Source organism: Sander vitreus, chromosome 23, assembly GCF_031162955.1.
Source record: "Sander vitreus isolate 19-12246 chromosome 23, sanVit1, whole genome shotgun sequence".
In the NCBI taxonomy this organism is placed as follows: Eukaryota; Metazoa; Chordata; class Actinopteri; order Perciformes; family Percidae; genus Sander; species Sander vitreus.
The window spans coordinates 12,985,212-13,007,818 of NC_135877.1; the positions used below are offsets into that span (position 1 = coordinate 12,985,212).

Sequence of the window (22,607 nt, forward strand, 5' to 3'; positions counted from 1 at the left end):
GTCCTCCAGGTGTCACAGACTGGAGCTGTGTATACGATTCAATAATTTCAAAGTGGAACAAACCATTTTAACTGGAATTTGCTTGGAATACTTGCTTACTTGATGCTTGTTAAATTATTATGATCAGTATCTGAACAGATGAAAAGACTCTTACTGTATCATGGCGGACAAACTATTTTTCTGGTATACCTTGGACTACGCTTCTAGGCTGGTTCAGAAAAGTATTCACAATGCTTTTAATGAAGTTATTGGGAATTAAAGGACAACCGACTTTGCTTTACAAGAATTATCCTTTTGTTCAGAGCTCATTTTCAGACTGATTTCACCCCTCAGAGGTGAATGTTTGCTACTATGGCATGAAAGCACTATCTCAGAGAACCCTGTCTTCTGGCAAGGACTACAAAACATCATCTAAGGACTACAATATTCAGACTCTTGCACTTTATTTCCCTAATCAGATTCCCTTTGTCCTCCCTCTCGTTCCTCCCTTCCCCCTCTTTCTTTCTAAAATGGACGATTTGCCCAGAGGCATTATAACGAACAAGGGATTTAAAAAAAAGACACTATTCCCCCCCCCCCTCCTCCACATCCTTTTATCTCTCCATCCATCTTTCCATCCAGTTCTATTTATGGAAAGTATTTCACACTTCCTTAAAGACTTCCACCTCCTTTCTTTCCTTTCGTCCATCCCTTCTCCCATATTGTTGTCTTTATGTTTTTCCTCAAAGGTCAGCAATATGCAATGGAAGTTGTCTCAGTATAACATTAACATTCTGTCACCGCCAAAGAGTCCTTCTGTTATAAACTTAGTAATCATCACTTATTCAAGAGGAATCTGTTTGATTGGCACTGTTTCTCAGTGCATTCACAAAAAGGGTTAGTTTGTTTGCTTTACATGGCGTTTTCATAAGTATCCTTATTCACACCCTGAAATATTTATGTACATTTTCACATTTTATGGTTAACAGAGTAGGACATTTGTGTCTTCAGTAAAATTATCTCAAAAAGCTTTCATTGCATATTGCTCCCCTACAGTAGTTCCAACTATTGTTCCCCCTTGATTTTTAATTGGCTGGATATAAACCTATATTAATAGTGTGTTATCTTATACCTGAGTTATGATGCTGATAAATATTATTATATTAGTCTCTAATATATGGTGTGTTGGCCCAGCGATCCCCCCAAATGTTTGACGTAACTGTTCATGGTTTTCTGTATCAATTCATGATGTATGTCTTTTGTTGTGTAAATTACTTTTATGTTTTTGGTTTTAATATCTCTGTAATGTTTGTTTATTTGTCGTGTTCATTTATTTGAGTTCAGTAGTTGGTAAAGTTTCTGCAAGAGGCATAGAAAGAGTTTAGCCATTGAGAGTGAAGTATCCATACCGCTGCCTCATCTCTGAAATGTATCAGGGTGAAGTAATTTAGCATACAGCCACGTAGGCCACAGGTAATCTCATGTAGTGCTATATGACCAACTTTGTCTCAGACAAATAAATTCTTTTCATTATGCAACTTATTTGAAATAACAGCATTAGTATTTATGAAGAAACATGCTGGCAGATTTACCAAATGTTGGGTTCCAACACTCGTTAATTGGTTATTTTTATAATATCCAAACATCTATGGTTAGTAGGGGTGCACGATTCAGAAAATGTCATGATTCAATATCGATTTTCAGGCTCAAGATTCGATTCAAAATTGATTCTCGATTAAAAAAACGATTCACAGTCTGTAAATGTAGTTACTTTTCCCATGTGATTGCAGTAGACCTACATTTTTTTTGGAATTCTATGAATCGATTTTGAATCAGTAGAGCTTGAATCGCGATTTGAATGTGAATCGATTTTTTTTTGCACAACCCCTAATGGTTAGGTTGTTAACATACTGTATGTCAACTAAACAAATTGGAAAATTGTTATTAAAAGGTTATGGTCCATGTTATATAATTAACATATTAAGGATAATGCCTTGTATGAGATAGAACATCAGATCAGAAAAACACACTGTTATCCAGCACCCTGACCTCCCCACCCCCTTACAGTTTGCTGAATATATGAATATTACACCACTTCTTGCATCAGCAATGAGAACCTAGAATAGTAGCATATAAAAAATATTTGTTGGAGACTGAGCTGGTCTTTAGTCAAAATGCATGAAAACCTGGAGAATTATTTGATCCTGCATTGCAAATTAAGTCTGAACACACGTAGCAACAATGGACACCTCAATAATGCAAAGAGACTGATGAATGGCATATTCAGGAATATGTAGTGAAATTATATTTTAAAGGGATTTAAATGACAAGTGTAAATATAGCCATGAATTTCAGAGGGACTCTGGGGCAGTAACTGAAAAATAAAGCAATGGCTAAACTCTGTCTATGAATCTAGAAACGTTGTCCTCTCACCTCCTGGTCTGCAGGTCTTGTGTTGTTGGTAGCTAAGTATCTTAGCTAGCTGAAACCTGTTCCTATAGCCTGTGTGTGTAAAGAATAATAAATTATAGTTTGTTACGTAAAACTGCAGCAGCCATGATGACTGCGGGCTTCAAAGACTAAACTGCCTGGAAATGTATGGCGTGTTGTGTTCTTATGATGATTGTGATTATGACAATGATGATGAAGCATTTCCTGGTCAATATGCATTGATTTAAATAAAAACATATCACATTTATGTCAAATTTACATCCAGACCACTGACGAGTTTTGAAAGACTACGACATCTACTAATTATCAATATCAATATCAATTATTTGTCAAGTAATGTCCATCATTTGGGCTTTTCTCATTTAAAATGGATGGAAGTAAACAATTTGCTTTGATGTTAGGAGATATAGGCAAAAACTGAGGGGGATTAAATACAGGGGGTCAAATGAGAGCATAAATCAGTCATGATAACATCTCTTCTGTATACTGTATCTAATTTTCTCTGTCCTTTGCCCTCTATCTCCTCTCACCTTTCTTTATTTCTCATCTGCTCTCTCCTTCCCTTTTCCTCTCACTTATCTTGTCTCCATTTATCTTTCTGTCGCCTCTTCTCCAATCCAATTTTTTTTAGTCTTTTCACCTTCTTTTCTCTCATCTCTGCCCTCTTTATCCTTTACTCTGTCTGGTGTATTGTGTCTTTTTTCACCTCCCCCATCTTACCTCCTTTTCTCCCTCGTTCTTAACTGTCACTGCTTCCTCTCTACCTCCTCCTCCATGTGAAATATCTCTTTCTATCCTTTATTCTTTCCCTGCTCTCTCTTTGTGTCTTTTATTTACCCACTTATCTCTCGTTCTTCCTCTCGTTCTCTGTCTGCAGTCTGCTTCTCTGTCAATAAGAGCGTATTAGGTTTATTTACATACAGCATGTCACTTCTGTCACATACTGGATTATGTTCAGACAAACACTGACACCTAGTGGTGAGATATGAAACCACAGCCTTTTTTAGCTGCTTATAGCCATGTAAATATGAATTATTGTTTGCACTTAACAGAAACTCATCAGCTCTGTTGCATAAAATAGCAGCTTAAGTCTACTGTGTTACTCAAACTGAATGTCTCACGCTTCAATCTACAAAATGGGACAGTATTATTTGATACATACATTTGTGCAAACCTTCAAAATAGCAGTGTAGGTAGTCAGGAAGCCATACGTGAACTTAATGATGCTGCTAATGTGTCCCTGCTCAAGATACGGAATATGAAGCAACTGTACTGTTTTTACAGTGGTCCATATTTGCATGTAACAGAGGTCTTTAAAAAGTTTTTTTGTGTTGTGTTCGTGTACAGTGCTTACATTGCATTTTCTGATTGAACAATATATACATAGATACGCGTTCAAATGCTAGATCGAGGCATAGGTAATACACACTCGTACAAGTACAGAAGTCATGCCAAATGTGGGAACAGTACAACATGTGTGTGTGTGCACCCGTGACAAGCCAGCTTTTGAATATCCCCTTGAGTTCAGAAGGCAAGCGAGACCCTCGATGAGATAGCCAACCTTGCTTACGCAGAAGCCGCAAGAAACAAATGTAAAGAGGAAGGTAGCGGACAAAGAAATAAGTGAAAGAATGACAAGACAGAGAAACAAGGGAAAGAGAAGGATGGAGAAAAAAAACATTGTGAAGGGAGACTGGTCTGACAGCTTAGAGAGCTGCTCCACTTGGCATCCAGTGATACAGAAGTGAATAAAAACAATCTATGACCTTTGACCTCCAATCGGTGATCATCATAAGACATTTATCTACAATAAATATAGACAAAAATAATTTTCTCTTTACATAAAGTAATATAGCTTAACAAATCTTTTTCTTTTTGTGACATTTTTCTTAATACTGTACTCTTTATTGTAAATGCTGTTTTTAGATGTTATTTTAGATCTTTCTGTCTGTTCTATGTTACAGAGAATGTATAAAAGGTCCAGTAGGCTATAGCAGAGCTCTTGATTCATCATACTGTAATGTTTCCAAACAAGCAGAGAGACAGAAGGAAGCGAAATGGAGAAAAAGAGATGTACAGTAAGAATGAGGCAGTGAGATTAAGAAAGAGACAGAAACACATCTATTTTGAACTTTTTCCTCACTTCTCACTGCTCTCCCGATTTTCCATTTCCAAATATAACACGATTTTCACACCTGAGACAATTTCCACGAAAGCTGTTAAATACAGTGTGTATGGAGTGCTTTTCTGTCTGTCAAAATAATGAGACACCAAATGCATGCAGGTATACACTCAGACATGTGTGTGCGCGCGCGCGCGCACGCACGCACACACACACACACACACACACACACACACACACACACACACACACACACACACACAGCTTTCATCTGCTGAAAGTGTATGTAGAGCCTCGTCTCTCTTCATCGACAGACACACACTGACTGAGGATGCAGCTCCAGAGAGTCTAGTCTCACTTGGATAATTATGACTGATCAGTGTGTCAGTCATAAATGGAACTAAACATACGCACAGAAATACAAAGAATGAAACAAAGCCAAAGACTATGAACTATAAGACAAAATGTGTCTGTGTAAAATACACCCTCAAGCACAAACACCCTCAGCTGCTACATTAACTATTTCCTTGTGGCTACTGCAGAAACCAGACGCAACAAAGGTACAGTACTCTCCAAGTAGCCCAGGTACGTGATCACAATTACAGCTGCACTGATACATCAGCAGGCCGATGTTATTGGCTCAGGTGATCACAAACATATTGGTATGTCTGTGCACACTGGCAAACTGTTCAGCAGTAAACTGCAGCAGGAAATGTTTTGAGGTTCGTTTTTGACCTTATAATTTGAATAGCAGTTGAAAGAAACTATTCTCACCCCAAGGCCCGTTTAGTTTACCTTGCACGGCAGTGTGTATTTGAGCTTAATTTTTGTCAATTGAAATATACTATATTTATGTCTTTATAGTATCTGTGTCTCTGTGTCCCAAATGGCAGCTGCAGATGGTCGCCCACCAAAAGTCAGGGTCTGTCTGAGGTTTCTGCCTGTTAAAAGGAAGTTTTTCCTCGTCCACTGTCGCACCAATGCTTGCTCTTAGGGGAGAATTAGTGGGTCTCTGTAAATTATAGTGTCCAGACCTACTTTACCTGTAAAGTGTCCCGAGATAACTCTGTTGTGATTTGACACTATAAATAAAATAAAATTGAAATCAAATTTAATAGTTATTTAAATTAACTTACATTTCAATGTATCTTATATTTACTGTTACGGATATTTTTTATAATAAAGATTATTGTCAAATTATATTATTTAAACATCGGACATACGGACAATATCAGCTTGGTATCATTCTCAAGTTCTGATATCAGTATTGGCCTCAAAAATCCAGTGTTGGTCAAGTTGGAGTCTAATCCCTAAGCCTGTCTATTGAACTGTTTATCCTGTTGTGGATTGTCACATCTTCATCACAATTTCACACGGCTCACAAAATCCTCTTGTCCTCAAGACCTTCCGGTGAGTACAACAACAGAATAAGTGAAAACCAAACTGTGAATGAAACAAGCTAAACTATTTTGTTATCCGTTACAACAAAACTATGACCGAAGATGTAAGTTTGTCATTAGACTGAATTCCACAGCACATCCAATAGGAATGGCACTGACAAATCAGTAGGTAAAATGCCGTCAATACCAAAAAGAGAAAATTGCAAATGCATGTGAAGCAAAGACGAGATCAAAAAGGAGTGAGAAAGAGAGAGGGACCAGTGAAATAAAATGTGTGTAAAAGACAGAAAAAGAGTGTGTATCTAAACAAAAAGAGTCATCCTACCTCCAGCGATGGCAGTTTTCTTGCCCACCGTAACAGTGACAGCAGTAGTAGCAATCACGATCCTCCCTGCTGGTAGAGCAACACACACACACACACACACACACACACACAATTAGCAAGAATTTACATAACTTTATCAATACATGCATGTAGAAACATGGGTGCATAATGCATGCACATCAAACACAAATCTCCCCTCCGAAATTATACACAGGCATGAGTATGTGCATGCACAGGAAATATGTGGGTGACAGATTGAGTTGGACTCAGTAGGTAATATTTAATAAAGTCATGCATTCATCTTCTGTGCGAATAGTCACAGCCATCATGCCAGTTGATGCCAACTGTCACCAAGCCACAGACTCCAGCCAGACTAACATTTAGGTGTTATGTAACACGGAGTATGAGAGCTAATCGACTAATACACATATACCAGAGGGACTGTGTGTGTACTGCATGTTTCCCCATGTTTATATTTCTGATATTCACTCCACTAAAACAAAACCAGTCTATGCCTGCATGACCAATCACACATTCAGGAAATTGTGTAATTTAGTTGAAAATGGGATTTCTTTTTTTTTTTGCCATTGAATATTGTAGCATGATGTAGTAACATAATAAAAGACAGCCAACAAACTCTATGAAAGCAGATGTTTACTTCTCAACAAGAATTCATTTAATAGAGAGAGCTACTGACTCAGCACAATGCAAATGAACCAGAACGCTAACTGATTCCCTGAGAGAGGAGAGGAGGTTCCCACACTGTGTCATGCTCATTCAATGAGAGAGAGAGAGAGAGAGAGAGACGGAATGAGACAGAAGAAAAAAGAGAAACGGAGCAGAGCTAGAAAAAGACAACAGACATGGGTGAAGAAACCGAAAACAGAGAACACATTACTTGACATGCTTTAAAATAAGGGGTGAGGAAGAACAGAACGAGGATGAATAAAAAGAGGAGGCATGCCAAGTACAAGTAAAAGTTTTTCTCTACCCTCCTCCTCCTCCGCCTCCCTTCGTTTTCTCCCTCCCTCCTCCGCTTGGAGCTCCACCTCCTCTGCACTTAAGTTGGCGCTATAGTCAGCCTCATAGTCTCTGAATATATCTGAACACAACAAACTATGTAACATCAACCTAAAACATATATAAGACACTTTTTGTACATTTGTACTTGATGGCAATGATTGAAAATGGCAGATGGTATGATAAAATGTTTCATTATAATAATATAACATGAAACATGTATTGCCATCTTAAAATAGGACTTAGAAATAGAGCTTCAAACTTTCTGAAGTGTGAACATCCTATACTGTCCAGTACCTTTTAAATGCAGCTCAATATTTGAAATCATCCGCAGATTTAGTACATACAGTATAGCTGCTTTACGTGAGGTTTTGATGCTGGATGAAATAAAAAAAACAGCCTTAAAATAACACTCAACAAACATTTCATTTGGACCTTTAATTAGGTGAGGAAGTGGATATACATGCACATTCTGTATTCTGTCATGAGGAAGGGCAGTATCATCAGCCTCATACTCATTGAATATACTGTATTTCAACAAAATTACATTTAAGTCTGCACTATTTAGTGAGGATTACATTAAAATTCCTGTCCTTTGTTGCTGCCTAAAGCACTTTGTGGCAAACCTGTTTCTTTAAAGCACTTTAAAAATACATTCTTTCTAGCAGAGCTAAATAAGAAAATTAAATCCAGAGGCAGAGAAGGGTCAGGCTCAAATTCCTACCTGTTTACTAACTAAGACTTTCTGGAGCTGCATCCTCAGTCAGTGTGTGTGTGTGTGTGTGTGTGTGTGTGTGTGTGTGTGTGTGTGTGTGTGTGTGTGTGTGTGTGTGTGTGTGTGTGTGTGTGTGTGTGTGTGTGTGTGTGTGTGTTTGCTCAGTAAAGATTTCTCCACTACCTCTAGTTTCCTGTCTGGGCATGTAGTACAGAAACTGTCCAGCTGGGTACTCGGATGCTCTGCGATACCACACTGGGAAATGGTCCAATGTAAACATATTCTCCTTGTCTGTGGAGGTCAGGAAAGACCTGGGGAGGAGGGATAAAAATAAGCTTAAAATGTGCTATATAAATAAACTTGCCTTGACTTAAAAAAAAGCATATCTATTGCCTAATTATGATGACAAAAGAAAAGAAGGAAGATTGAAAAGGAGGATAAGATAAAGATAACAGAAAGATTTGAGAATTGTTGAGGTAAGAAAAAGGGTTGTGAGTAAAGCATAACATTGTACTTATTTACCAGCTGCCCTTTTATTGACCACCAGAGGGCGAACTCTTACCTTACTGTAATTCCAGATTCAATACAGCTCTTTAATTGCGATCACTCTAACATAAACCGTTTTAACACCTTATCTAACCCCAGTTTTAAACCTTTTGGACATAATGGTGTGACTAAATTGATGTGATGATATTTAATATACAAAATGGCTGTGTTTTTTTACTCACTTGGCAGTTCTTTTCTCCATACCAGTGTATCTCTGGAATCTCAACAGGCCTGAACGGGTCCCTAAGAATGCTGTTTCTACCCCCTCTTCCATACTGAAAGAGAGGGAGAAAAAATGAGACAGAAAAAGAGGGAGGTGGAGCAGAAAGAGGGGGCAAATATTTGTACAAAAATAAAGTGAGTAATCATGTAAAAAGCCCATGTCTTAAGAAACATTTATGTGGGTGTGCTTGTGTGTTAACATTCACCCAGATGTGTTGAGCATGAGAGCGGTCCAGTAGGCTTCCATAGGAGCTGTGACCACAGCATCGAAAAGAGTTTGTTGCAACAACTGCCCATCACCTGTAGAGAGGGGGAAAAAACGCTAATGATAAAAACGATTGAGGCATAAGACAAAAGAAAGAGGAAGACAGAAAATAAAAATCCAGCATTGAATGGAGTCAGCTCGAAGATCATAAGAGTGCCTTAGTGTATCCCTGAATCTGCAGTTTTTCCTAAATCAAAAGATTCTGCAATTAAAGTGACCACTTACACTCCAGATCTGGTTCTTTGCCAGTGAGGTATCGCACCACAGCCTGCAGCTGGCTCAGCTTACGGTGGGCCGGGTCAATGTCTGTCTCACAGTAGGTCCTACACACACACACACACACACACACACACACACACACACACACACACACACACACACACACACTTAGTACTGTAGTCACTCAGTAATATTATATCTTATTTCATGACACTAGTTAGAATCCTATAATATCTATGTTCTTATACATAGTTATACAGTGGGTACGGAAAGTATTCAGACCCCTTTATATTTTTCACTCTTTGTTTCATTGCAGCCATTTGCTAAAATCAAAAAAGTTCATTTTATTTCTCATTAATGTACACTCAGCACCCCATCTTGACAGAAAAAAACAGAAATGTAGAAATGTTTGCAAATTTATTAAAAAAGAAAAACTGAAATATCACATGGTCATAAGTATTCAGACCCTTTGCTCAGTATTGAGTAGAAGCACCCTTTTGAGCTAGTACAGCCATGAGGCTTCTTGGGAATGATGCAACAAGTTTTTCACACCTGGATTTGGAGATCCTCTGCCATTCTTCCTTGCAGATCCTCTCCAGTTCCGTCAGGTTGGATGGTGAACGTTGGTGGACAGCCATTTTCAGGTCTCTCCAGAGATGCTCAATTGGGTTTAGGTCAGGGCTCTGGCTGGGCCAGTCAAGAATGGTCACAGAGTTGTTCCGAAGCCACTCCTTTGTTATTTTAGCTGTGTGCTTAGGGTCATTGTCTTGTTGGAAGGTGAACCTTCGGCCCAGTCTGAGGTCCTGAGCACTCTGGATGAGGTTTTCTTCCAGGATATCTCTGAACTTGGCCACATTCATCTTTCCTTCAAACAGTCGTCCTGTCCCTGCAGCTGCAAAACACCCCCATAGCATGATGCTGCCACCACCATGTTTCACTGTTGGGATTGTATTGGGCAGGTGATGAGCAGTGCCTGGTTTTCTCCACACATACCGCTTAGAATTAATGCCAAAAAGTTAAATCTTGGTCTCATCAGACCAGAGAATCTTATTTCTCATAGTCTGGGAGTCCATGTGTTTTTTGGCAAACTCTATGCAGGCTTTCATATGTCAGGAGAGGCTTCCGTCGGGCCACTCTGCCCCGACTGGTGGAAGGCTGCAGTGATAGTTGACTTTGTGGAACTTTCTCCCATCTCCCTACTGCATCTCTGGAGCTCAGCCACAGTGATCTTTGGGTTCTTCTTTATCTCTCTCACCAAGGCTCTTCTCCCACGATTGCTCAGTTTGGCTGGACGGCCAGGTCTAGGAAGAGTTCTGGTCGTCCCAAACTTCTTCCATTTAAGGATTATGGAGGCCACTGTGCTCTTAGGAACCTTGAGTGCTGCAGAAATTCTTTTGTAAGCTTGGCCAGATCTGTGCCTTGCCACAATTCTGTCTCTGAGCTCCTTGGGCAGTTCCTTCGACCTCATGATTCTCATTTGCTCTGACATGCACAGCTTTAAGGTCTTATATAGACAGGTGTGTGCCTTTCCTAATCAAGTCCAATCAGTTTAATTAAACACAGCAGGACTCCAATGAAGGAGTAGAACCATCTCAAGGAGGATCAGAAGAAATGGACAGCATGTGAGTTAAATATGAGTGTCACAGCAAAGGGTCTGAATACTTATGACCCTGTGATATTTCAGTTTTTCTTTTTTAATAAATTTGCAAACATTTCTACATTTCTGTTTTTTTCTGTCAAGATGGGGTGCTGAGTGTACATTAATGAGAAATAAAATGAACTTTTTTGATTTTAGCAAATGGCTGCAATGAAACAAAGAGTGAAAAATCTAAAGGGGTCTGAATACTTTCCGTACCCACTGTAGTTATAGTTATACAGTACTTACCATTCATTGGCTATGGTCAGGTCTGGAGCCATTAAGTCATGGAGACCTAAGGCAAAAAAGCAAAGAAGAAACCAGAGAAAGAGAATAAGAAAGGCAGACACAAATACAAAGACACTAAGACAGAAGGGAAAGACTTACCCTCCTCAACAGAGACGTTTCCAGTGAAGATATACTGTCCATATCCTCTAGTCAACACTATACCCAGACTGTCAAACATAAAGAAGACATTTGTTATTGGCAGGATGAATCGTGCTTGTAATTTTTATTTCCTACAATAAGCATATGTTGCTACTTTAAACAAATGTGTAGGCTAGACAGAATATTAAGATAGAAAAGATTACTTACTTAAATGCTATGTTTTTGCTATTCATTATTTCATACAGGTAGAGGTGTATATATTTTGAATATATATATATTTATATTATATTTTTTAATATTCTAAATCCTGACACTTTGAGTAATCCTGTTAAGTTGAAAATGGTCAGACAAACCTAAATGGTGTCTCATTGATGACAGTGTAGAAGTAATCATTCTTCAGGAACATTACTCTCGTCTGTGAGAGACAGAGAGAGAGAGGGACAGAGTTTGTAAAAACGATAGTGAACGCAGAGAGAAAAAAATGCCGGTACAAATGGACAATCAAAACTTGCCACCTCAAAGGAAACAAAACTTGGATAATACAAAATGAGACAATAAAACCCTACAGGAAGAGGGGAGAATCTAATCATCGATCAAAACAGCTCCTCTTGCTGTATTGACACAAACAGACAAAAACACAAGTACTCACTCCTTTATCCACTGAAGTTCTCACGTCTAAAGACATCGTTCCAGTTTCTCCTTTAACCATGGCTGTCCTCAGCTGAAACAAAAACATCACATACTCAGCCCTTCACTTGTTTCGTCATACTATGCTATGAATCCTGACCTGAACAACACAACTCACCTTGACATACAGTACAAGAAAGTGAAAACAGAGAATAAAAAAAGACAGAAATGTGAGTGAGTGTGTGTGTGTTACTCACTTTCTCCTCTGTGTCTTCCCATTCCACCTCTGCCAGATCAACACTGTTATAGTTGGGTTTTGGCTTTAGCTTCTTCCCCTCTTTATACTGTCACACATACAAACAAGAAAACAAGTCTTTAGGAACCTATCCCATCTTATGCTTGGTTATTACAATACATCTGTCAAGCAGGGTTATAAAGTTTCTGCAGTTTCTCAGCTGCAATAATTCATTGTACAATACGATCTTTGTCTGTACCAGAGGTCTTAGGTCAGGGTGGGACAGGATGTAGCCGTTGTTGGTCAAAAGGTAGCCGTAACCATGGACACCCAGCTGAAGAGACAGAAAGACATAAGGACATGTAATTATTATATTATAAATCAAATGTCACTGGCTGTCTCAGAGAATAATCAATACAGAGTATGCATACAGTACTTTATCCTTGTTTGTGACACAGTATATATTGTATATGGTTTACCTTGTATCTTGAAACTAATCTCATCAGTTCTTTCAAGGCCACATCAGTTCCTACCACTCCCAACAGAATCCCATGAGTCAACTACAGGAAACACACAGCAGGTTGATAAATGCAAAGTTTCAGCTGTCTGTTGAGGGCAATGGTATTCATTAAAAATGAATACTTACAGTCTCTTTTTTCTTGCTGAACACAGGCATGGCTACCGAGGTCATCAGGAGCAGGCTTTGGGCCTGACTGTTGAACAGCTGTGGTACACACATACACAAGAACAGCCACGATGACTTGATCCACATTTGTTTTTGTTTGTAAATGTTAAATTTGTAAATATAAATTAAATTGGTGGAGTTCGCTCCTGTTGACCAAACGTAGAAAATGAAGTGAAATGGCGATGGATTGGAAGATGATGTTTAACTTAGTAGTGCTAAATCTCTCTGGACCAAAGAACATTAACTAAGCCAACATTTTAACGAGGGAAGCAAAGAGAAGCTAAGATATGTTAAGATATTCCCTCAAATAACGTTGCAAAAAAACGCTATTGGCTGTAAATACAAGACTAAGCAAGACATTACAGATACTGTATTTTATACGGCTAACATTACTTAAAAATAGAAATTTAGCAGTGCTCTATGATTACCTTTGCTGTGCTTGGTAACTGAAGGTGAAGATGGAGGAAAGACAATATGGGAGAAGAGACAACAAGTAGGAAATGGCAGTGAAAAGATATGCCACATATGGTACAGATGAAAAGAGATACTGAAATAAAGGAGGAAACAAATAAGCAGGCAGGGATGCAGTAGCAACTAGCAACAGATGCACTTGATAAGGAAACATTTTAGTAAAAAAAACATACTTTGAAAATGAATGTAAGTTATATTAAAGTATTTCTGCTTGAGCAAAATTGGCTTAGGCTAGATTTTTGCTGGTGTGTTGCTACACAGTTGTTAAAGCATTGCTGGTTGAATGCTATGTGGCATTAGGGTGTTGCTTACAGTGCACCACTAAGTAAGGTGTTAAAGTAATGTGTTCAGTAACAAATACAATAAAGATTAAAATGAAAAAAATTCAATAATAACATTACAGTTACTAATACTTAGTTAATTTCAGGGATGGGTGTTTTTGCTGTCTTGAGTGTCATGTCTAGCTTGCTGCAGGGGCTGAAGGTAGGGGTTGGTGGCTTGGCTGCTGCCAAGAAGTGGACGAATATTCTCTCTGTTAAAGTAAAAGTAATGTTTTGAATTTTTTGAATGCGTAATAACATTTTCCATATAACATGCCTAACACTTGCTAAATACTAAGTGTTCCAGTAGTTTGCCAGGGTGGTTGCTAGGTGGTTGTTGTGTTGATGATGTCTGGCATGGTGTTATTTGATGATAGCGGTGTTCACAGTGGTTACAGGGGGTTACCTGGGGTTTTCAGGTCATTGCCTATAGGTGTTTTCTTCTGTTAGTAGGCCAGTGCTAGTTTAGTTTTTTTAGTTTATGTAACAGGGACCATGCACAGCACAAATGTTAAGTCAGAGTTAGCTATATAGCTAATTTGCAACTGCGGTCCCTGGGCAGGAACATGCTAGGTGGTTGCTAGGTTGTTGCTAGTTTGTTGCTTTTGCAGCAATTGCTAGTGCTATGCTATGATGTTTCTAGGAGATTGAATTGGATTGAGGGGTTTGAATAATTCAATACCATGGAGAGAGGCAGAGAGATGAATAGAATGGTTTTAAATGTTTTCATGAAGAGAGATGGAGAGACTGCATTGCAACGTTTATCTCTACTGCCCTCCAGAAAAAAAACGGTATAATGGATCATTACTAAAAGTAATAGCACAGATGGCCTAAATGAGTCTGACATTTTTATTATGTATGCCAGATAATCTTGATGCAAGATAATAGTGTCTGCAAGCACACTAATAATGGGAGAAGCAGACTGACCACAGTATCCATATAGGCCTCAGTCCAGATGATGTCGTGATCGTGGTTAATGACCATTGGCCGGCTCAGAACATGGAGGTACTCCATAACGTTTTCCTGGACGTCAGCTAGTGTGGAGACGTGTGTGTAGTACCCTGCAGGACACACAAATAATGTACAAACATACCATATATCACAAATTACTCCAATGGAAAACCTAGGACTCATACATTTTAGCAAATAAAACCTTCACCATATTATTTTTTTATCTTTTTGCTTCTGGCCTTTGGGTATTACATTTAGAGCAGCAAACTCATTTATCCAACTTCAAAAAACCTGGTATTCCCAAAAAAAAAAACACTAAGGTGTTTTGAATGAAAAAAACAACAACCTTAGAATCTCCCATCAATGCAAATGTGCTGTTTCCATTTTTTAAACTTGGCTTAGTCTATGGTTTATGGCATTTTTACAACTGGGAGACAATGACGTCAATGGGATACCTGCAGTGAAGCTGCTCAGTGACAACAGGCTACTGAAGCACTGCCAGTTATGAATATGTGAATATGTGCAACCGTTTTCCCCTTTGTAATGTCTCCCCAAGCACGCTGCTGTAAATATTATTAAGTAGACCTGCTCACTTAAGACTGAAACTGTAACATGTTTTTGCAGCAGTGTAACATAAAGCATGTTTCTCTATTTATGACAGATATTTTTTTTTGGCAGAAGCAACTGCCGGTGTACGCAACAGAAGGGAGTGCACCTGTTACCTATTATACACAGAGACAAACACTCAGATATGATATTTTTGAGCCAGGGATGTGTTTACAGTGTATCTGTGCTGATAATCAGGTATTTAGTCAGGGATTTTTGATGTGCACAGAGCAGGATAAAGTGATTATTTTCAGGTCTGAGCTGCTGCATGACCCCATATAATTCATAAGAGGGCAGCACCTGATACCCAGTCCCATACAGCACCACCTGCGAATCCCACAGAGGGCCAACAGACCTCTTTTCTTCCTAAGTACAACACAAGAAATCACTTGGCTCACTTAGCACATAGACTAAGCAAGTAATTGCAGTAGTTTTCACATCTACCTTTATTCTTTGTAGCTGAAATTAATGTCCTATCCCAAATTGTATGGCAGAACCAGGGATTCAACCTAGCAACTTTTATAACACAAAGCATATTCTTTGACCTTGACCATGCTATTGATTCATCCCCATTTTACCCTTGTTGTTGCAGGCAATCCATTTAACATTTTCAGCAAATGTCACCTCTCGTCCAATCAGATAGGTGAACACTCGAACCTGGAGAGACAATAAAGTATATAGTGAGATGTGATAAACCCCACTTATTTGTTACTCCAAACTGCTTTAAATAAATACTGTCAATGATTTGTGTTTGTGTGCTTAAGGTACATTCCGCTGGTGCTTGCAGTTGATCCTTCTTTTGTGTGTATTTGTGTGTCATACCCGTCGTTCTGGCCAGTTGAACTCTTCAAAAACATCCTGGAAGTCCTCCATTGCTCCGTCCGTTATCAGCATGATGGCTTGGTTACATAGGCTGCCCTGGCCCTGCGCTGCAGCCTACACACACACACACACACACACACACACACACACACACACACACACACACACACACACACACACACACACACACACAATTTACTTGATCTTGGAATTCGTACTACAGAAATCAGCTGATGCAGACCTGTAAATTGTGTAGAGTATATATAGGATTAATAAAATTAAATAAAATTAAAAAATAAAGCAAATAATCTTACTATTTCATTGCTAGCAATGCTATATATTGTTAGGACCTAGCAGTTGTTGTGGTTGTGGCACAAACCTCGTTGAGGATCTTGAAAGACTCCTTCATTGCCTTTTTCACTTTGCCCTCGCCTTTGACATGAAGCTCTTCAAGCAATAGCTTGAAATGCTGCAGAGAGACACACAACAAATAAACAAATAGACATTGTCAATAAGCCATGGATCTTATCCTTTTGGTAAATGCAGGTGAATGCAGTCACTACAGGAACATAGGGAGAGAGAGAGATCAGGAGGGAGTGAGTAAAAGAGTGTAGAGTAGGAATTATCCCCAGCTCCCTGGCACACTGACCAATTATAGCAAAATCACTACAACACCAGAAGGTAATCAGGATTAATCAACACACGCACACACAGACACCCGCACACACTATGATGAATGGCCACATTGTTGTGGGTTCCACCACTGTAGAGACAAGAGATAGACGTAGCCTTCATGGTTCTCTTAGCCTCTTACATAATTGTATATGCCCCTACAAATACAAGCTAACTGTAAAGTATTGCTGTTATATATAAACATAACTAAGCCTAGACACTTACTCAGCATTTTCTTTTATTGTTACTTGTTGGTATGACATGACCAAGACATGAGATAATTTGCTTATATATATATATATATATATTTCAATCATGACAATAACATGAATGGAGAATCTGGGAATGTACAGCCCTTTTACCCCAGGTCACTGATTCAACTGCTCAATATTTGACAAAACTGAAAACAAAAATGATTTAAAAAAACAACAACACATTGGTTCTTACAGTTTGGGCAAACATAATCTGACTTACAGTGGGAGTAAACATAGTAAATTGTTGTTTGGGAATGTAGGAACTCATAACAGCCAAAAAACTGAGGATTGTCTTTCTGTAAATGTGTGTGTTCCAACATGAGTTTATGCGAAAGTACATCAGCCAACATCTGTAAGCCCATTCTGTTACAGCCTGCCTCTCTAGGCATTAAACCAATCAAATCCCTTGCTGACAGGTCATGTGACCTACTTAAAATTGTCAGTGGCCAGCAACCTTACCTGATCTGTGATGATGTGAAGGGGAGTGAAAGTAGGGCACACATCCAACACATAACACACAAAGACTGAGCAGACTGAGCAGGTGTTGGTATATGACAAACAGGAGAATAGATGAGGGGGGGGGAACAAAGAAAGCAGCAGTGAAGCAATGAGATATGGATGGGTAAAAAGTGCAAAAGAAGAAAAATGTCATGGCTTTTTGAAGGAGATGGGAAAGAGGAGATGGAGAAGACAAAGACAAAGAAAGAAGTGGAAGAGAGATGAAGAAATATCTGCATTCTTAAAACACCAGTAGAATCAGAGCACTTTTACCACACATGAGCATGAACTGGTTCTGAGGGTTTCATCACTAAATCCTGGGTTCAAATGGGTTGAACCCCTGATAACACACATTCTCTGTGTGACATTTTAACTGTGATGTGATGACAGCATAACATCATTACAAGATTAGTGAGATAACAGCTGATTGAAGATTTATAGGTTAGCAGAGGTAAAGTGAATTAATTAGCTGTCTAGCTTGTGTCTCTTCTGTGTGTGTGTGTGTGTGTGTGTGTGTGTGTGTGTGTGTGTGTGTGTGTATTTGTGTGTGTGTGCAGTTCGAGTTACCTCTCTGTTATCCAGATCAGCTTGTACCAGCGTGCCCTTGAAGCAGGGCTCCACGTAGCGAACATAGTCACTGTACTGGAGAGAGAAATCAAATATGTAACCCAATCAAATCAATGATCCACATGATCAACAGTCAACATGATTAACCTTTATAAAAGGTACGAGTTATTGAAGTTTTACTACCCTCAAATCTCAATCAATCCCTAAATATCACAATATCCCTTAACTTTGTTGCGCTTATTTACTCCAGCCAACGCGTGATTCTGTAACACAGAAATTATTTAACTGCTTATGTTGTTTTTCAGATGGATTTCAGTGTTAAAAGTTGGGACATTTGGATGTGGTGTTTATATTCCTGGAAGCTGTTACTTTGTTTTTTCACTGACATTAGTCAAGTCAAGTTCAAAGTTAAATCACATTATGTTATTCCTTACGAGGATATCTCATTTTAAAATTAAACTCTCAGCAATGCTTTTGCTTGCATGGTCACCCCCATGAAAGAAGTGGTGTAGCTTTAAATTCTGTGTAAAAACAGCTTAAGGGCAGCGGATTTCCAAGAGGCGTATGATTACACACACAGTAATACCAGGATAAACCTTGCTTATTACACCGATTTGTGGCTGGAGGGCTTTGTGCAGCCAGAATCCTGAAAAATCTAAAAACAAAAATTTATTTTGAAGCTTTGATGTTACTGAAAGTAAATGCCTGGTGCTAATTGAATGTGTGATGTGTGTATTTGTGCCTGTTTGCATGTGTCTGTCTAGTTCCGTGTATTCGCCCCGGTCTCTGTACTGTCTGTACCTGTGTATCAGCTTTCTGTGTATTTGTGTGTTAGGGTGTTAATCTCGATGTCACGCTTATCAGGATTTAGACACTGTCTGCTTCTGCTGAGTCTGCTCATATGTGTCTGTGTTTTGTGTGTGTGTGTGTGTGTGTGTGTGTGTGTGTGTGTGTGTATACTTACAGCTATTATGTTAACAAAGTCATTTTCTCCCAGTGTGTCCAGGATTGTATTGATGGTGTGTTTGGCTATGGTCAATCTGAGTCCCTTCATACTGCCACTGACATCCACCACGATTACCACATCTTTAGGCGAAGTGGCTGCCTGGATATACCTAGAAAGAGACAGAGAGAGAGAGAGCTGAGGTAGGAAGCTGTAAAGACTTTACCCTTATCACAATGTCAACTTAATGACATTCAGGCATGAACAGAGACTCTATGTTAATTACCATTAGTCTAGCAGACAGACAGAACAGGCAGAGTTGAAGCATTATCCTTTTATTTGTTCCTCTGTTCTTCCATCCATGCTTCTCTTCATCTCCTTATCACCATCCCCTGATTTCCAAGCTCATTAACATGGATTAGATTTCCCCTACAGCATCTGAGATCTGCAACCTTCCAGGAAACAGTTGTGTCTGAGGACCATGAGTTCTTGGAACTTGATTTACTGTTACCGTACAGTAATCCCTATAACAGTAATCCAACCTTTTATAGGGAAGTGGGTGTAAATAATAAAAAGAATGATGGGTTTCAGGGTCCTGGTATTGTGCATGCTGGCTCACTGTCACACTGCCATGGTTTACTGGGACACTTTAATCTAACTAAGCCACTGTTAATGTTATTAGAAGCACCTGTCCTTTGACCTCTATGACAAGTCAAATGTCTGCTGCGAAAAAAGGCCTATTGTGGGGATGGTCATTCCCAGCATTATTGACATGCTTTTAATGTTTGATTAATGTGTGTATTTTAGTATGTTTTTTTTCGTAGTATGTGCATTTTCTTTTAAAACTTTGTAAAGTGTCTTTGAGTGTTGCAAAAAGCGCTATATAAATAAAATGCATTATTATTATTATTTGTAAAAGGCTATACGGCTGCTGATGTATAAGCAAGTCTCAAACAGGTCTTGTGCCATTGCTGTATATACATTTGTCTTTGACACAGGTAGCACCCAAAATTGGGGCTCTTATGGTGGCTCTAACAGGAGTTAGAGAGCTACTTTCAATGTAGATGAGATGAGCTGATTTGTTTGACCACAACTGATGAAAGCGCTAACAACTACCTGTTACGCTATATGTCCAACTGTGCTGCCTGCAACAGAGTTGCCTCTCTCTGGCCAGATCAAATGATGTGCACCTCTGTCAAACCTGGGTTATCTCTCTATTAACTATCTACTTTTTTTTGATGAATAGAACATAAACTTAAACAATAATTTAATCTACTGGTAAGGGCACTGATAAACCAAGGTGACACAGACAAAGGCTGACTGATAAAATGCTTTTGCATCTAACCACATCACCTCAGAACTTCCACTTTTAACAACTTCTGTTAAAAGTTGCACTTGGAGGCAAAACAAGGAGAAACTGCACTTAATGGGTAAAGAAATTGATTTGCAAGGCTAGTCAGAAAGACTTCTCTCACTGTGACTGACTGCCTCTGTAGCTGATTCAACATGCTAAATTGGCCAAATGGTCGCTGATATGGGCAGACTGGTGCCAACTTGCCAGACACACTAAAAAAAACTACAATTGATGGTCAGCCATAGACACGAATGGCGCCCAATGACTGCTGGCTTGGAGTGTCAGGACCCATAACTAGGGTTTGGTGATTCAGGTTGAGCTGAGTTGTTATGGTTCTTCTGCCATTCATCAGAAGCACTATCCTGCACTTACAAACTATACAGAGAGCTACAACCCTTCAAAAGGCATCAATAAGGAAGTAGAACTGATGTTGATGGGAATATAGCCTTACCAGTTTCTGTTTCTGCAATCAAAGGTGACCACACCATTTTCATCTGGAATCCACTGGATCCCTGGAGACAGGAAGAAAGATGGAGAGATTTAGCAAAGGCAGACACTCTGAACTGCTCTTTTGCTGTCTGGTCTGGAAGACGGATGAACAAATGGATGCATAGATGGATAGTGACAGATTGTCAAATAAGCAAGAGACGGATGAGATAGCAGTTGAGTAAAACAAGCTATGTCACAAATCCTCTGCTAATTACACACACACACACACACACACACACACACACACACACACACACACACACACACACACACACACACACACAGGAGAGAATTCACCAGCAGCCATATTGTAACTGAGACTGAGTCATCGCGTTTGACAGACAGCTTCCTGCATCATCAGTTGCTGTGTAACTATACTGTTTGGCTTGTGTAGCTGAATGTTTATCTACAGCTCTATTCTTGTTGTCTTAACACTATGCAGACACAGGATAAATGTGCAAATGGGAAGAATGCAGGATGTCCTAAATGTAGGATGTGTAAGCACCTGGGTACAGTCTGAAGAAGCCTGTAGCGCTGCCAAAGTACTGCCAGGTGAGAGTTGGATCTTTCTTGAAGTTATCAATGAACACGTCATTCAGAGCCTCAGACATATAGGCTCCGTTCAGAATTGCTGGATCTACAGAAAGGGATAGAAAAAATGAAAGTGATGTCGACAGGCAACCAGATGTGTTATACAGTAACAAGGGAATACAGGCTGTGTGTGTGTGTGTGTGTGTGTGTGTTCACACTTCTGTACCTCTGTTGTAAACATTAGTAGGGACTTGGATGTTACTCAGTTGTGTGTTGACTGGCAGTGTATCGAAGTGTTCATTTTTCTCCAGAGGGAATTCTCCTCCCAGCGACACTGAATTCCCATCTTCATCCACCGAGTTGATCAGCATGGAGTTAAAGTATTCAAACTAGAGAGAACAGTAAAGGACGATGACCTCGTAGATGATTTGATGATGAAATATTAAAGACATGTTCAAAAACTCTACAGTATATACAGAATATTCTCCTGTGTGGTCTGTAAAAGCCTCAGTTAACTTTGCATATTTGCTATGATATATACTTATGTTCAACACAGTGTGAAGGAAGTGAAAGGAGACAAATATGTGACACAAGCAGAGTCTCTTTAATATAGTTATGGCTATGATGGTGATAGTACAGTACTGTTGACACCACCAAGAAGGGGTACAGGTAAAGAATAGTATATTTTGGGTATAAATCAGTGGTTACATCATCTTCCTGCCTGTGTCAGACTATGCATATATTGTATCAAAAGTCACAAACCTCCAGTGTTTCATTGTACTCATGGTAAAGGTCAGCATCCTCTGCTGCTTCCGCTAACCTCTGTGATGAAAATACAGCAGGTTAAGGATACACTCTGTCCATGTAGGTAAGACTATCAAGTCCGAACTAAACCTGCAGCAATTGTTCATATGATCTTTGTTTAAACAAGGTCATGTCTGTAGAAGAGCTCATCTGGAATTGGTTACCATTGCATGTGTTTTTGCTTAAAGAGAATGTATCATTATTACCTTCACAGATTTCATCTTCCTCCCAAGCATCTCCTCCATCTCCTCAGCAAACTTTTGTACTAGCTCCTCTCCGTCCACCTCCTCTATCTTCACCATACCCTCGACCTCCTTGTATTTCTTGAAAACAGGCACAGTTGGCTCATTAGTGACAGTGCTATTATCATTAATAGAGCATCCTTCTAGAGAAAATGTCCCATGAGCTCCTTAAAATCATAAAACAAAAGACTCAGAGAGTAAGGTTTATAATATATTGCCTCCATTTTGACTACCACCGGATGCCACTGT

At 39.2% G+C, this 22,607-nt stretch overlaps 1 protein-coding gene across 1 annotated transcript in view; it reads right to left on the bottom strand.

Annotated features, from left to right (window-relative positions):
* The window catches only part of cacna2d4a (calcium channel, voltage-dependent, alpha 2/delta subunit 4a), an 87,107-nt gene that overhangs the window by 53,333 nt on the left and 11,167 nt on the right, over positions 1–22,607 (bottom strand). Inside the window, exons 4-27 of the mRNA XM_078242823.1 lie at positions 22,323–22,439; positions 22,075–22,134; positions 21,539–21,701; positions 21,287–21,418; positions 20,744–20,804; positions 18,960–19,110; positions 17,996–18,070; positions 16,384–16,473; positions 16,005–16,118; positions 15,761–15,839; positions 14,553–14,686; positions 12,796–12,873; positions 12,629–12,709; positions 12,409–12,483; positions 12,172–12,258; positions 11,937–12,008; positions 11,641–11,702; positions 11,288–11,355; positions 11,150–11,195; positions 9,271–9,368; positions 8,987–9,080; positions 8,741–8,833; positions 8,196–8,323; positions 6,278–6,346 (exon numbers count right to left, since the gene is read on the bottom strand). Coding sequence (XP_078098949.1) covers positions 6,278–6,346; positions 8,196–8,323; positions 8,741–8,833; positions 8,987–9,080; positions 9,271–9,368; positions 11,150–11,195; positions 11,288–11,355; positions 11,641–11,702; positions 11,937–12,008; positions 12,172–12,258; positions 12,409–12,483; positions 12,629–12,709; positions 12,796–12,873; positions 14,553–14,686; positions 15,761–15,839; positions 16,005–16,118; positions 16,384–16,473; positions 17,996–18,070; positions 18,960–19,110; positions 20,744–20,804; positions 21,287–21,418; positions 21,539–21,701; positions 22,075–22,134; positions 22,323–22,439 — 2,227 coding nt within the window. The remainder of the gene's footprint in view (positions 1–6,277; positions 6,347–8,195; positions 8,324–8,740; positions 8,834–8,986; positions 9,081–9,270; positions 9,369–11,149; positions 11,196–11,287; positions 11,356–11,640; positions 11,703–11,936; positions 12,009–12,171; positions 12,259–12,408; positions 12,484–12,628; positions 12,710–12,795; positions 12,874–14,552; positions 14,687–15,760; positions 15,840–16,004; positions 16,119–16,383; positions 16,474–17,995; positions 18,071–18,959; positions 19,111–20,743; positions 20,805–21,286; positions 21,419–21,538; positions 21,702–22,074; positions 22,135–22,322; positions 22,440–22,607) is intronic.